The 15,987-nt window shown below is 30.5% G+C and overlaps 1 protein-coding gene across 1 annotated transcript; it reads left to right on the forward strand.

The window, feature by feature from the left end:
• The first annotated feature begins 1,384 nt into the window (after window positions 1-1,384).
• On the forward strand, window positions 1,385-4,444 carry ATHM3 (Thioredoxin superfamily protein). Its single transcript, XM_039031430.2, has 2 exons — window positions 1,385-1,777; window positions 3,853-4,444. Exons 1-2 carry the CDS (start codon window positions 1,600-1,602, stop codon window positions 4,170-4,172), a joined length of 498 nt encoding a protein of 165 aa, XP_038887358.1. The 5' UTR covers window positions 1,385-1,599; the 3' UTR covers window positions 4,173-4,444.
• Window positions 4,445-15,987: the final 11,543 nt, after the last annotated feature.

Consider the following 15,987-nt stretch of genomic DNA (forward strand, 5'->3'; position numbering starts at 1 on the left):
TCATGTCGAAACAAATTCAGAAGATTTAAAAAAATCTCAAACTTTTATTCAACCATCTAGAAGAGAAATTTAGAAAAATCTATAGAAAATTGGAGAAAGACGATAAGCAGTGAGGTATGAGTTTAGAAAGAAACCCTGAGGCATCGGAATCTGAACGTAAACACAGTCATCGATATTTCTTACGGTGGTGGGTCTCAGTTTCACCGTAGGCTCTGTGATGGGAAGAAGCCAAAAAAGAAGGAGGAGAGAAGAGAAAAAGAAAATTGAGAATGAAAGGATTTTGAAAAGTAGAATATCAAATTTAGATACATAGATTTTTTAAAATATATATATATATATATATAACAAAAGTTGGGTGAAAGATTTTTCTAGGATATTTTTAGAATATAATGATCAATCTACACGTGTAGTAGGAGTAATTTGCCAAAAATCTTATTAATTCTGGATTTGCCAAATATCCAAACAAAACCTAAAATTTTGTCATATTATCCAATTTTCCTAAAAATAAGGGAAAGAAGTTCAAATAGGGCCCACACAAGACATGTTGAGCCAAGGGAGGGAGTGGGTCTTTGGTTCAACATCTCCCTTAGCCTAATTAACATGTGGGGCGTGAGTTGGGGCCAACCCGCCTCTCGACTCATCTTCTCCTCCGAGGTAGAGGAGTGCAATTAAATTATATTGTGCGATCAATTAGGTCTTTGGACTAACTTGCCATTTGACTCATCTTCCGAGATCGAGAGGCTTAATCATAATATGGAGTGCGTCCAACACACCCCAATTGAATGAAATCACAAATTATCTTATCAAATTATAAGATAACCAAATATTTTCTCTATAAATATATCAATATAGTTTCGTACGAAGTAATTTGAATTCTACTCTCAAACTCCCTAGCTTCCACATTATTTCACTATCTGACTTAAGCATTAGTGTGTGTGGAGCGAGCACCACACCATTTTACAAATCTTCTTTTATCGGTCACGTTCTTCTTCCCTTCAAATAAATTAACATTTAGTGTCATGTGAAAGTCATGTATGTTTCTTCTATCCAAATTTTGGCATCAATAAATCCCTAAACATTAAGGGTTGAATCAATTTAAACCCTCAACTTTCACAATTTTAACACTTTATACCCTCTTTTAAATTTTATTCATATAATATTACAATTATATCAATTAAATTCCAGAATTCTAATAAGTAAATTAACTTAGACATTTTTTAATTATTATTAAGATTACATTCGGAAATCCATCTACCTATTCTTACATATGTATAATTGACAAAATAAATTAATAAAATTGATGTATAGTTATTTTTTACCGTAAAACTTTGCTTTTTCCTATTTTTTTAATCAATGTTTATAAGAATCACATGTTTAGTTGAAAAAAATATCTTCACTCGGAGTCTTGTTTGTGGAAGGCGCCCATCGCTTTCAGCGAACTCTCACGTTTCATAAATAAATAAAAACGCATCTTCAAATCTCCACTTCCGTTCCGTCTATCGCGTTCTGCGGCTGCGCCCACTGAAATTCTCCATCCATCTTCATCTTCATCTTCTTCCTTATGCCATTTTCCATTTCAAATCTTCTTCTCTCTTGACCATGGCCGCCTCCTTCTCTTTCTCTACTCCTCAAACTCTTCCCAATCGGATTTCTCCTCATTCTAACCTCAATTCCCTTCGCCTTTTCTCTCCTCCTTCCAGTCTGCGTCTCAATCGCCGCCTTAAGCCTCGAAATGCTTCTCTCACTCTCAACGTCCAATGCATCAGTCAACCTAAAGGTTTTCCACATCTCTCCGCTTTTTCTATTTGTTTACTTTGCATGTTACACTCCTCGATTTGGTATATTTCTTTAATTTTCTGCTCTAAACATGACTTACTGTAGGTTTTGTTACGTTCTAGATATGAGATCTTGATTTGTTGCGATTTTCTTATTTTGGATGTAGTGTAATTATTGCGCTCTATATATTGGAGGAATTTAATTGTGGATGGAAATTTAAATGACTGAGCGAGATTGACTTTGTTTACATATTAGATGATTGAATTCAAATACAATCTTATCATGTGTTTTGTTTTGTTAGTTTACTGATAATTAAAGTAATGTTGCCAATGCTCGTGTTAATTCGAGATCCAATCTTAACTTTGCGGTGTAATGGCTAGCTGGAATGCTGCACATTCCTGAAATAGAAGAATTTCAAGATCTGTTCAATGTATTAAGAGAACATTTGATTTGTTCCTATTTTTTAGTGTTTCAATCTTTGAACGTCTTTGCCTGTTTTTGACTTGGTGTTATTTTGATGATTTTATCAAGAGAAAATCTGCAAAGTGCTACTTCTTGGTAACTGCTGGATAGGGAAGGATTAACTATTGGATTATTAGGGTTTTCAATCATACCATGGTTGAAGATTTAAATAGAAACAGGACATGGACGACTATATTTCATAGCAATCTGATGTCTGTTATTTACACATAGAACTTCCCTTAGATCCAAGTTAAATCATATCTTGTACCTGCTTAGTGCTTAGAAACTGCACTTGCACTTGCATATGATTTAAGTTGAGCTTGTCAGGCATGGTAACTCCTTTCATCAGCTTTCAAGAGTGAGTAATTTTGAATGAGATTGTTAGGTATCCGAATACCTTTCCTGCAAGAATAAACAACAATAATAGAATACAAAAATGCCTCTAGGTACAATATGCATTCACCAGCCAAGATCACTCAAAATACAGAAGTTTCCAGCTATTCGAGAGAGCTGGTTCTCTCCAATACACAAGTCAGATTCCAAAATACACACATCCCCTACTACCCAAGGCTCCCCAAACTAAATAAGCCTCCCAGTAACTTCCCGTTCAACTACCCCCCTTACACAGTGCCCGGTACACTAGTGTACGTAATTCTCGAATTGCCCTTCCTTTTGTATGTTTTGACTATTGGTGACCTCACAGAGATCTTTCTCGCTTTGAGTTTGTTCTTTTCTTAATTGTTACTGTACGTGCATTTAACTTCCAAGTTTATAGAGTAAATCTTTATTCTTGTTTGTTCTGATCTGACAAGGCAAGGGTGCCTTTACTGACTTTCTGGCTCACATCTTGTTGAAATGACGGTACATAGATTCTTGGTCATTTTTCATTTATGGTATTTTTGTACTTAATATATATATGGTTTTGTTGTATGTTCCTCATCATTCTAACTTATAACTGAAACATAAACTTAACCAAGTGAACCTTTGTTTTTGAATGATGTTTTCCAGCTGATGTATATTAGTATTCATCTCTTTTCTTGTCCAAAGTATGCATGCAGTATACCATCTTTTAAAAAATAAATAATTTACATATACACGATATCAACCTCTTCAGTTCTCTTATTTTGTTACAAAAGGAAGAAAAAGGTTAAGCTGAATTATTTCAGGAAACATTTGCCTGTGCCATAGATTATTATGACAGTCTTATACTTTTTGCATCATTAAAAGTTATCCATCCTCCTTGGTGCAATGCCTTCTTTATCAAGTACATTATTTGCAAGCCGTTAAACCTTACTGCATACTATGGAAATTAGTAATTGATAAAGTATGTTCACATACGGTATCAGTAATAGATTGCTGTCTTGTAATTATGCGAAAACCTTAGTATTAAAAATTTTGATCCTCATTGGAGTCCAGTGTTTAATTGATAAAATTTGTGTACTGATTTGGACTTCAATCAACCAATTTGAGCATAGTTCAACTGGTTTAGACCTATATACCCTCGATGAAGAGGTTAAGGTTCAAATCCTCCCATTCGCATGTGTTGAACTAAAAAAAATTGGACCTCCATTCCCAGAATGCATTTCTGAATAATCTTGCTATTGTCATACACAGCTGAGGTAGTTACTAAAGACTCGTGGAATAAAATGATTCTAGAGAGCGGAACCACTGTCCTGGTTGAATTTTATGCTAGTTGGTGTGGACCATGTAGAATGGTGCATCGAGTTATCGATGAGCTAGCTGCTGAATATGAAGGGAAGCTCAAATGCTTTGTACTCAACACCGACACCGACATGCAAATAGCTGAAGACTACGAAATTAAAGCTGTTCCTGTGGTTATGCTGTTCAAGAACGGGGAGAAATGTGATAGCGTTATCGGTACCATGCCAAAAGATTTCTACATTGCTGCCATTGAAAGGGTTCTCAAGCAGTAGGATACATGACCAATCAAATCGGATATCTTTGGTAAGGTTGATCAGCTTGATTGTGCAAGTTGGTTGGCTATTTTGTTGCTAAAGCTTTCCACTTGGTTACTAGTTATTGAGCTGTATATAATAAATATAGCTTTAATCGCAAGTTTTTTACTGTAGGTGAATGGATTGTATAGCCCTCGTCGTTAATGCTGTCTTTTTGTTGTGAAATTGTGATAGAACTTTGCCGTATTGCAATCCGCACTTCACTGCTAATGGCTTTTTGGTGAAGATTACTCAGGAGTCTTCAATTATTTTTTTACAAAAAATTTTTTTAAAAAAATAAGTGCAATTTTTTCTTATTATTATTGTTTGTTTTAGTATAACAGGGTATGAGGATTGATTTTAAGTAAAGAAGGACGTGTCAATTATTGAATTTTTGTTAGCTATGTCATGAATTTCTGAATACTGGTTCTTGAGAAATTTTGCTTAAATTAACTTTTGTTACCAATTTGATTAAATTAAATTGTGGTTTTAAGATTGTAAATCAAGTATCATCAACCGTTGGTGGGATTGAAGTCATTTTAAAGCCATTTGTTTCTTTACCATTTAATGGATGATTTGGTATGGATAATTTCAATAAGATTTTATTTTCAAACTTTATTTATTTATAGAAAGATATCTCTGCATGATTCAAATGGTAGGGAACGACCAAGGTGATCATAACTATGTGGTTTGAAGTGAAGAAATTGAACATTTGGATTTGATAAGAAAATGATATATTTGTCCATTAAGAAGATTTCATTTTTGAAGTTTTTTATATTTTTAGATTAATTTGTAAAAATCACCCCTAATAGTGGTAATCGTAATTATACTCTCAAAATTTTAATGGTAAAAAATGAGCTCTCAACTTATGTAAGTGTTAAAATTGGACCCTTAAATTTGCATAGTTGTAGAAATTGTAATAATTGTATAAGTTTGTGAGTTCAATTTTTATCATTTGGTGGTCTAATTTCTATGAGTATTATAGGTTTGAGATTCTAATTTTAACATTTACACATGTTGAAAGGCTCAATTTTTATAATTAAAAGTTTGAGAATGTACTTGTCATTATTATCATAGTTTAAGGTGGTTTTTGCAATTTGTTCAAAAAAAATATTATATTGTAATTTTGAAGAAGAGACAACAGATTATAAGAAGGAAAATATCTATATCTATATTATATAAAATAAAAGAAACTTTAGATTTTTCTTATTGTCCCTTTTTAATATGGTATACTATTCTAATATATATTAATTTAGTTATTAGCAATCAATTAAATTGTTAAATCAATATGATTATTTTAAATTACGATGCCTCCCAAGCAATGGGGTTGCTTTAATTCTAATTTTAAAAGATTTCAGCACCCTTTTCTAGATTCAAAGTACATTGGTATTGGGTTAATCTAGGGAATAGAACTTTCAATATATACAATTGCTTCTAATTTAAATTTCTTTAAAAAAATCTCATAAGATGATATATAACTTGATATGATTTATCTTCGGCCAAAAGGTTAAAGTTTTGAATCCTTTAACCAACATATGGTATTGAATTGAAAAAAATCTTTGTGATTTTTAATTTGTATTATTATTGTTATGGATAGATTTAGACCAGAGAGCATAATCAATTTTATTGAGTTCACAAATTATTCGATCAAGAAAATAGTGAAACTCTGAGTAAGAAACTACACCCCTAGGGTCTAATCAAACATGGGATGAAGAGAGTTTGAGCCAAGACCCAAACTGACCTGTTTAGTCTTGTCGAGGCCAAGACTAACTCTCCCAATTTGATGAATGGGACATGCTCCAACTCATTTGGGTCTTAGGAAGAGAAGAGTTTGAGTCACCAAAACTACTGTTTTTGGCTTCGAGCAAGCTCGAGCTCGACCTTCCAATTTGATGAAGGCATAAAAGTGTATGTCATGATCCATTTGGCTCAACAATTAACCTACTATGACTAAAAAATCCTTATCTAGATATCTTTTATCATAATTTTTCTATAAATACATCATTATGAATCCAGAAGAAGTACATCTATTCTTATCCCTAAAACCTCTTACTACAACGAGAAGTCTCCTACTGACTTAGGCATTATGGCAAGTACCACACAAATGACTTGTTTTTTCTTGTTTTGCAGATCATATCTTCTCTGAATTACAAATTCATCATTGTTGTCATATGAAAAGCTTAAATGTGCTTTCTACCATCCAGAATTTGGCTTCAATAGTTATAATATTTTTTTTTATTGAATCATTATTGGTTAATTTAAAATAACCATATGATTAATTGTAAATCTCGATTCAACCTATTTTTGTTTTGAACAATTTTCGAGAGAACGATAGAAGTTATTTGTTTAGTCACGTCTTTAAATTTTAAAAAAAATTCTTTGACTTTTCGTTTCATTTTCATTTTCATTTATTTATTTATTTATTAAGAAATATCAATTTATACTATGAACTTTTGGAATTGTATTAATTTAAATCCTAAATTAATGATTATATCAATTTAAACCCTCAACTTTGGAGATTGTATCAATTTAAACCTTGAACCTTGGGAGTTGTAACAATTTAAATCCAAAACTAATATTTATATCAATTTAAACCCTTAACATGATACAATTATCAAATTTAAGGGTTTAAATTAATATTATTATTAGTTTAGAGTTTAAATTGGTAAAACCTCTAAAGTTTAAAAATATAAATTAATATTTGTTTTTTTGGTACTTCCGTTTTTTTTTTTCACTTTAATTTCGTACAACAAAGTGACATAAAAATTTGTTTGAAAAGGCAATTATATTTTTTTTCTTAATGAAGCAATTATATTCTTTCCAAAAGCAAGTAAGGAATAATTTCCATGAATAGGGATTTTGACATAGGAAAATATATTATCCTGAAATAAATCAAGGATTAAAATACATATAGTTTTGGGTAATTGTCTAATGTGATAACGTTGCTAGAAATATTTTCAAATATAACAAAATGTTACTATTTATTAGTGATTGATAGTGATAGACATTGATAGAAGTGACACTAACACCATCTATCACTAATAGACAACTAAATTTGCTTTATTTAAAAATATTTTTTAAAAAAATTCTATATTTAAAAACAACCATGTAGTTTTCTCTCTCTCTCTATTTTTTTCTATAAAATGATAATAATAAATACACATTATTTATTTTTATTTAATTTGAGCAAAAATATCATTTTGGTTCCTAAAAAATGAATCTATGAATATGGTAGAGCGAAAGTGATTGGCGGCGGTGTAGAGCTAGTTGGAGCGAAGCTCACACACACAAGTTGATGGAGGGCAGGATCATATTCACTTGCTCGCCACCCGACAGAGGTTAATATAGCTTACCTCACCTAAGTGGTAGAGAAAATGACTTCAGTCAATCCTTCATAAGCCGAAAAAACCATTACGTCACTCAACGACTAGTTTACAGTCTGGTGGTGGTTCGAATCTTGACCAAGTTCAAGCTTACCAAGCTCTATGCTGTATGGATCTTTTTACAGATGTGGGCAACAAAAAAGAGATCTTGGTTGAAGTGGAATAATCTTCTGCGAAGATTGAGAAAGGCGAACATCTAGACAAGGGAATACATTGTGCGCCTGGTGTGAATGGTTTTCTTTTTTCATGATATACCAATCAGAATGGAGGGCCCTCATACGTACATGATTGATAGAATCACTATGTGGAGGGGTCGGTCAACTTGATGCGAGAGAGGCGTGAGTGTTGTGTTGGGATTGGTGTCCTAATTCTCCTGATAGTCTCGTACTTTGTAAACACTCTGTAAACATATTGTTATTAATAAAATAAGTGTTATTTTATAAGCATTTACTCCATTCAATAAACGAAGATCCATGGTTATATTATGTAACCTAAACATGTATGGGGAGACATACAAGTTGATCATGCTTTAAGTAATAACCTAAATGATCTGTAGTAGATGGATAAAAGAGGGATACCTTATCCTTGTGACACTATGGATACAACCCGCTTTATAGATGTTACAAGTGTTGTAAAGTGCTACAAACGAAGTGATCCTAATTCGTTCATATTGGGACATGAGGAGTAGGGGTGTCTTTATGCAAAAGGGTTTGTACAAGATCGAACCACGAAGTCAGTCACTCTTACTTTATAAAGTTGTTTACTGTTTAAGACTGACTATTTCAAAGCGATGACCTAGGTAACTTGACCTTAATCCTGAGCTAACTATGAACTCCTATTTATTTGGAATTATCCTTAGATTTGTATAGGTGAGGGTTGGCTCAACAATGTCGGCTCAATAAACCTCTCATTTCAGGGGTAAGACTGGATAGATAGCTGGGGATATAAGGTGCCAGACGGAATTCACTCCTACTCGCTTTTAGGGATAGTAGAGAGGTTGTTCCCTTAAGTGCTGATTTTGGGTCTTAAACAAGGGATCCCGCCCTCTCATTGGCCCAAGAGGGACTTAGTTTTGTTGATTGGATCAACAAAGAATTGTTCATTAGGGGATCAGTGGGGACTTAAGGAACAAGAGGTAATTTCGAAGGTAAAACAGAGATTTGACTCAACCGTTATTGCGACAACCTGTGAAGGCTTGATTTACTAATCATGGTTATATCGAGTGGACATAATATATCTACAGTGAGGGGAGTTCAACTATGGACTTTAGTGGAGTGACCCATTAGTTAACGAATAGGGGTTAGATTGGTCTAATGAGTTTAGCCAATTGATCTCGGATCGTTAGAGCCCATGAACTGTAGGTCCACGAGGTCCCCCTACTAGCTCGAAAATGGATTAGCTCTAGAGTAGCGTGATAAGTTAATTTGAAACGTTTAAATTAGAATCAAACAGAATTGGAGATTATATATTTAAATATGATTTAAATATATGAAGATGAATTTGTGTAAAAATTAATTTAGTATTGATATTAAATTAATTAGAATTATTTAATTTTATCAGAAAATTAATTTGTAAAATTAATAAATTTTGATTTTAGAAATAAAATATGATTTTAAAATCAAAATTAGATTTTGAAAATAGAAAAACAAAAATGAAAAATTGGATTTTTCATCTTCATCTTCAACTAGTTCACAAAGAACCCAACATCTTCAACCTTCAATAACTCCAAGCATGAGCTGCATCCCATGGAGAAAAACTCTTTGCATAATAGTCTGCAAAATATTAAAGAGATTGGAGTGAAGTTAAGGTGATTGAACCGATAGAATTTTAGCTGAAAATTTGGTTGAAGAATGTGTTCTTCATTGGGTTGTTGCAGTGAGCATTCTCCAAGTTCCCTTTGATTCCAACTTATTTTGAGTCCCACAACTCAATGTAGAGCACTAAGAGAATAGTAGAGAAGATCTTGTAGTGATATGCACAAAGATTTGGAGGAATTAGCAGTTGAAAATCAAGATTTCAACGGTTCTTCAAAGGTATGTTTTGAAACCCATTAAATTTTGTTTAAACATGTTTTCGTTTCTGCCAAAATTAATCAATTAGAGTGCTTTCGATTCTCGTCGCATCCGCTGCGTGCTGGTACCTGTCCAACACCCTTGGTAGCTCAATGGGTTCAAGTTGAGAATTAGATTTTGGGTTAGTCTGAAGTGTTCAAATTAACCAGATGAAATTTAATTATATATGATATAATTAAATTGATTCAATTATATGTGATATAATTGATATGATGTATTTGATACATTATTAATTAGAGTAATTAATATAAATATGGTTTATATTAAATACCATGAAATAGAAAAAGAACTATGGTTTATATATTTCATATGATGAAATATTAAAACTATAGGTTATAAATATAATATGAAAAGTTGGTTATTATATTTATTTACAATATATTAATTATGTGATAATTAATTATTCTTTTTCTTTAATAACCGACTTGAATGGGAGGTTATGCATGGTTACGGTAACTGTGAGATAAAAAAGAAAATGGTTTTCCAAAATCAGAGGTTGATGATTCATTATTGTATCATTTCACAAAAAGAAAAACAATCGAGTAAAAGAGTTTTACTAAACAATAGTATCTCATAGCCTAAACGATCAAGTATCGAGTTTACTATGTGATAGTTACTCGTTACTACACGATTAAGTAGCAAGTCTATACGATAGGTTTCTTCTTACTACACGATCGAGTATCAAGTCTATATGATAGAATTCTTCATTCTCCCACTTACTCGATCGTCTACTCAATCGTTTACCTCCTTCATTTCTCTATCTAAAGTCACATAGAGTCCACAACTCCTGGATTCTCACACCGAGAATACTAAGGTAACTCTTGTGGTGGTGTTCTTGTCTCGTTCGAGGGTTGAGGATCAAGTTGCACTCGATAGTGATTGAGGATTCTTCCATTGTGTTCTTGGTTATTCTGATCGTTGCATTCGAGTTCATGCTGTTGAACGAGTTTCTGAACGATTGAGGGATACTTGAAGAAATAGTTCTTCAAAGGTTTGCATACTCTATCCCTTGTTCAATTAAAGAAGCATGCTTGTAATTTATTGTTTATGCATAATCTATTCGTTTAGACTGTAATTGTTTGTGTTCTTTCTCAATGAAATTTGGAGCGATCCGCTTTTGTTCACTAGATCTCTATTTAGAATTCCTTCATGCTGGTTGATCTTGCCTACATTGAGATAGGATTGGGTTCCCCACTCTTAGAAGCCGAATTTGGAGCAGACAAGTTCAATGGGATGGGCACTTCCGTACTAGGTGATCTCCGTCTTATATTAGAAACAATCATTTAATCTAGATCTATTTGACTTTGGCCTCATACAAGATAGTTTAACATCTCCGAAACTAGTCTAATCCCCGGTAGGATTTATTTATTTATATTTCAGATGATGCATCTACTCTATATACTTGGGGGTAGATAGGAGTTAATCCATAATGGAAGATATCAATTTAAATATCTACCCGAATTTGACTAATAAAGAATAAAGTTACATATGTAACATATTATGTATTTCTTTTCACATCATTTTTTCGTATTTTGTGTTTGTCTGTAATGAATAATTGTAAATCAAAGTAACAATTCATACATCTTTTTCACTTTATTTTAGGGAAAGATTATTTGAGTCTCTTAAGTTAAATAAACTAGGTAGAAAATGTTGATATGTATGCATTGTTATTATGTATTTTTATTGTTTTATTTCTTTTTTTGTGAAATTTTTTTTTTATTTTGGATCTATCTAGTTGATGTTGTATATACGTTTATTTATGATAATAAAATATAATAAATTCTACAAAACTTTGGTCAAATAATAATATTGAGATAGGAAATTTTCAATAAATTAAAATTTTGAAATGATTTCTTATGAGTCTAGGTTACTCGAAGAAGTGTGAAACTTGTGAATCCATTCTATAAAGAAATTGAAAAATAGAGATTTTTAATTATTCGTAATTAATTATTTCTTAATTGATTTTATAGAATTTTTTTTAAAAAAAACTCTCTATATATATTATATAGAAAATGTCTATATATGGACAAATAAATATTACACTCATACAAAAAGAAAAGTTATTGATCCAATATCTACAATAAAATATTAGTTTAAATAAATTGAAGTATTGCTAAGACTTTTTCAAAACTGCCCATTCATGAGTATAGATTACTATGGACCAACTAACCCAATGACTATACATGATTCCATAAATGAATCAATTACATACCAGTTCCAAGAAATTAAAGGTTATGGTAAAACTTTGTTTAAAACGATGTGGCGGAAAGCAATGTGCAACTTGAAAGACATGATCCACTATGAAAATGCTAGATGCAGAGGTGCAGAATAGATTGATATGAAGATCATGAGCTGTCCCGTAATAAAACTTATTGTTGCAGATACTTTCTTCTCGTTGTTCAATTTTAGTTTATGTATTTTCAAGTGTTTAATTTCTATCAATATATTCTTGATAAGTCTTAAATTTAGTCCATATTACTATTTTTGTTACTTTTATTCAATAGCATTTTTATTATAAATTTTAGAAATATATTCTCATATTATATTTCTTTACATGAAGATTATAAATTTTGTACAAATTAATTTTGAGAGAATCAATTTAAGATTTATTGAATATATACGAACTAAAATAAGATATTAAATGGTATAAGAACTAAAATTTAATCAACTCTAAAGTACACAGTCAGATCAAACACAATATATTTTAACATTTTGTTTTTAAACAACGTTTTGGATATAAAAGTATAGTATTCATTTTGTTAGGATTCGATCAAAAGGGATTATCATTAAATTATTTAAAAGATATATATTTAAAAGAAGATAAGAAAGCATATATAATTGATGATGACATTTTAATGATATTATATTTTCCCTTTAAGGAACAAACTGAAAAAAGGTGCATTTAGATATTTTGTTGGGAACAAAAATCTCATGATAATGTATTACCCATATTTTATTTCAATTTTACTTTATCTTCTTCTATTTTAGTAGTTATATTATAATGTTTTATTTTATACCAATACTTTATAATCATGGCTTTTGTTGTAAAATTAGAACGTCATATATTAATGTCTAAAAATTATATGAATTCAAATGTATTATGAGTGCAAAAGTTACTTAACCAAAATATATTTTTTAATTATGATTTTGGAACTAAAATATAGTATAAACTTAACGTTTGGATTGAAGAACTCTTGTACAGGGTGTCACAATAATACGTCGTAGCAACTTTCGTAATTTTGTTCTTTTTACTGTTTATAATATACTCTAAAAAGGGGGGAAAAAAAGGCAAAAAGAAAGAAAAAAGCGAAAGTAAAAAAGATAAATAAAAGTGGAGATATTGTAAAATAATTTAAAAGCGTGTGAGAGATTAGATCACAAAACTTTTAAAATAAAACATACATAACAATTTATTTTTTTATCAAATCAATATTCAACTTTGTGTGGAATGAATTGAGATAATTGATTGAGTATTAACAAGGAGAATTAGGAATTGTATTGATTTGGAATATGAAGATACTAATTAGTAATTATTAGTTGAATTTTGTACAAGACTACTAATTATGATTTCGTCATGCATACAAAGATTTAGATTTTAAAGGAGGAAACCATAATGTGATACACAGGTTAATGATTTTGCCAATGACACTAAGAATAGCTCATTTCAAAGCGAGTATAGAGAGATGTCCAAAAAATTCGTAGAGTCGGGGAATCTCCGAATACACAGGGAATGGGGGAAGGAGTGGGAAATTTTTTTTTTCATTTACAATTCGGGGCCGGGGACGGGGAATAGGTCTCGACCCCGATCCTGCCCCATTCCCCCGTCCCGACTTTGTATATAAATTATAAATTTTTAATATATATATATATATATATATATATATATATTAATATTGTAGACTTTATTAAGATAATTATGGATGTTTTAATTATTTAAATTCAATATTTTTATACTTTAATTCTTTAGATGTTGTAATACTTAAAATAGGATGCTCTAAAGGTTAAATTTTAATTTTTACAAATCATGAGAATTTAGCATTTTAATTATATTTTTTAAATTGCATGTGTATTATTGTTTTAATTAGTAAAATTGATAATATTTCATTTAAATGAAAATTCCATTGAAAATGTTTAAAGAATTGTAAAAAAATATATTTAATTGAAATTAAAAAAAAAATATTAGAGAAAAATAAAGGTGGGAAATTTTTCCTGCGGGGAACCCAATCCCCGCGCCATTCCCCATGAGAAAATTCGTGGGGACAGGGATGGGGAAGGCTTTTTCGTCCCCCCGGATATCAAACTAATTTTGATTAAAAATAAACTTTATAATTTCAAGATGAATGTGACAATTTTTAGGTATATACAAAAAATTATAAACATACGTTATGCATTGTATTAAATTTTTGTAGACATGTCGATATTTCTATAATTTTATGGACTTGATAACGATATGAGAGGTGAATCGGTATTTCTATTATAACGTAAAAAAACTATTAAATATAATAAATATATGATCAACAAAATGTTATTAATGTATATATGGTATAAATACTAAAAATGTTAATTTGTTTGAAAAGCCTAAAATTTATATATATATATTTGAATTTTATTAATAACTTATCAAGAAGCTACATCCACATCTTATCGATATTCTCATTGCTATTTCTATAAATTTGAGGTTGTCATATTTTCAATGGTTTTAATTTGACACTTAAATCTACGTGGAAACACATGTAAATGATATCAATCATAACCTATCACCCCTATTATTGATAAGACTAAATTATAAAATATAATAAAGATGGTGGAAAGAATTGGAAATAAAATTAAAATTGTATTAAAATTAAAATATAAAAAATAAAATTATGGTAGTGACAAAAAATATGGAGATAATATATATATAAATAATAATAATCTTAAAGAAATGAAAATGGCAGACGAAATGATGGGGCATTTATTGGAAAAATATCTCAACAACGTATTCCATAATTGAATGATTCTACATCTCACCGTGTCAAATTATCTAATACGACAAGCCAATGGCACAAAATAAACAAATAAATAATAACGTATGATAAGATTAATTAATATTTTTTTTGACAAAAAAACGAAAATTTTCAAAAAAAAAAAAAACATAATATAATTACATTTTAACTTTTGATTGGATGGTTTACTTCTCTCTCTCTCTCTTAATTTATCTTAGTATGAGAATTTTTATTTTCAATTAAAAGGAAAAGAATACATATTAATGAATGTTGAGTTATATTGAATGATGTTGTTGATATTTTTTTAAAACTTTTTTTTATCGTGGAGGATAAGAAACAGGACAGTGAGTTTGAGGTTATCGTTTTTTCTCATGTTTGTCATATTCAAAATGGTCGATCGCATCGTGTTACGTGTAAATCTTTCGAGGATCAAGAGTTTTTTTGTTAGACATATTTAAATAATAATATGTTTAATTAAAGTATGAACTATGTATGTGGATTAATAATTTATCACATTAGGTTATTTTATTAGATTGGATCCTATTATGTGATCTAATTAATTAAGATCCTAGATTCTTAATTGAGTATGGACTTAATGGCAGTCCATTCCTAGTTAATTAGAGTTTAATGGGAACTCTAATTGAACTAGTATATAAAGAGATCTTAGGACTATGGTTCCCGATATACCAAAACAATAAACATCCAATCTTTCTTGAATCCCATCTATCATCCATCAGCTATCATCAATTTTTCAATTGAATCTAGTATGTTATTCTTGACAATTTGACATGAATGATCCTAGGGTTTATCTATTCAATATATATTTAAAGAATTTATGATAACAAGTGGTATCAAAGCATGAATTTCATGTTGGATTGTTAGTTTATGCATTTTCCATTGGCATTGTTGATTAAATTTTGGTAGAATTTAAAGAATTTTTTTTAAAAAAATGGTCGGCTTACTATAGCAGCGTTGTAAACTCATCGACGGTAGGATGGAAATCTCGACGATCATTTTTTTTTCTTTGGCAATATGTGTTCTTGCAACCCGTATTCTTGTCTGTGGTATTTGACATACCCATCACCGATTATGAATGATGTGCTAGTGGTGGATTAAAGTGAATTTTTTTTTGTTGATTATTTTGATTGAACGTGGTTTCCTAAAGTTTTTTTTTTTTAGAAAAAAAACCTTAGTTCTATTATTGTCAAAATTAAGGATGTTCAGTTCAACGTTCTTGACAAAAGTCCACCAATGTGATGAAATCCACTGGAAAAAAGTTAAAGACCGATCGAAGGAGTTAGGTCTTTAATTGCTGCAAGTTTTATCCATAAAGACTTTCGGTTTATGACTGACG

Source organism: Benincasa hispida, chromosome 5 (assembly GCF_027475165.1).
Source record: "Benincasa hispida cultivar pf3 chromosome 5, pf3_genome.v1.1, whole genome shotgun sequence".
NCBI lineage: Eukaryota > Viridiplantae > Streptophyta > Magnoliopsida > Cucurbitales > Cucurbitaceae > Benincasa > Benincasa hispida.

What these genes read in the sequence shown, in the direction of transcription:
- ATHM3 (XM_039031430.2), top strand. Translation starts at nt 1,600, where the DNA reads ATGGCCGCCTCCTTCTCTTTCTCTACTCCTCAAACTCTTCCCAATCGG. An exon ending in ATGCATCAGTCAACCTAAAG is followed by an intron (nt 1,778 to 3,852) that starts GTTTTCCACATC and finishes TGTCATACACAG; the next exon opens with CTGAGGTAGTTACTAAAGAC.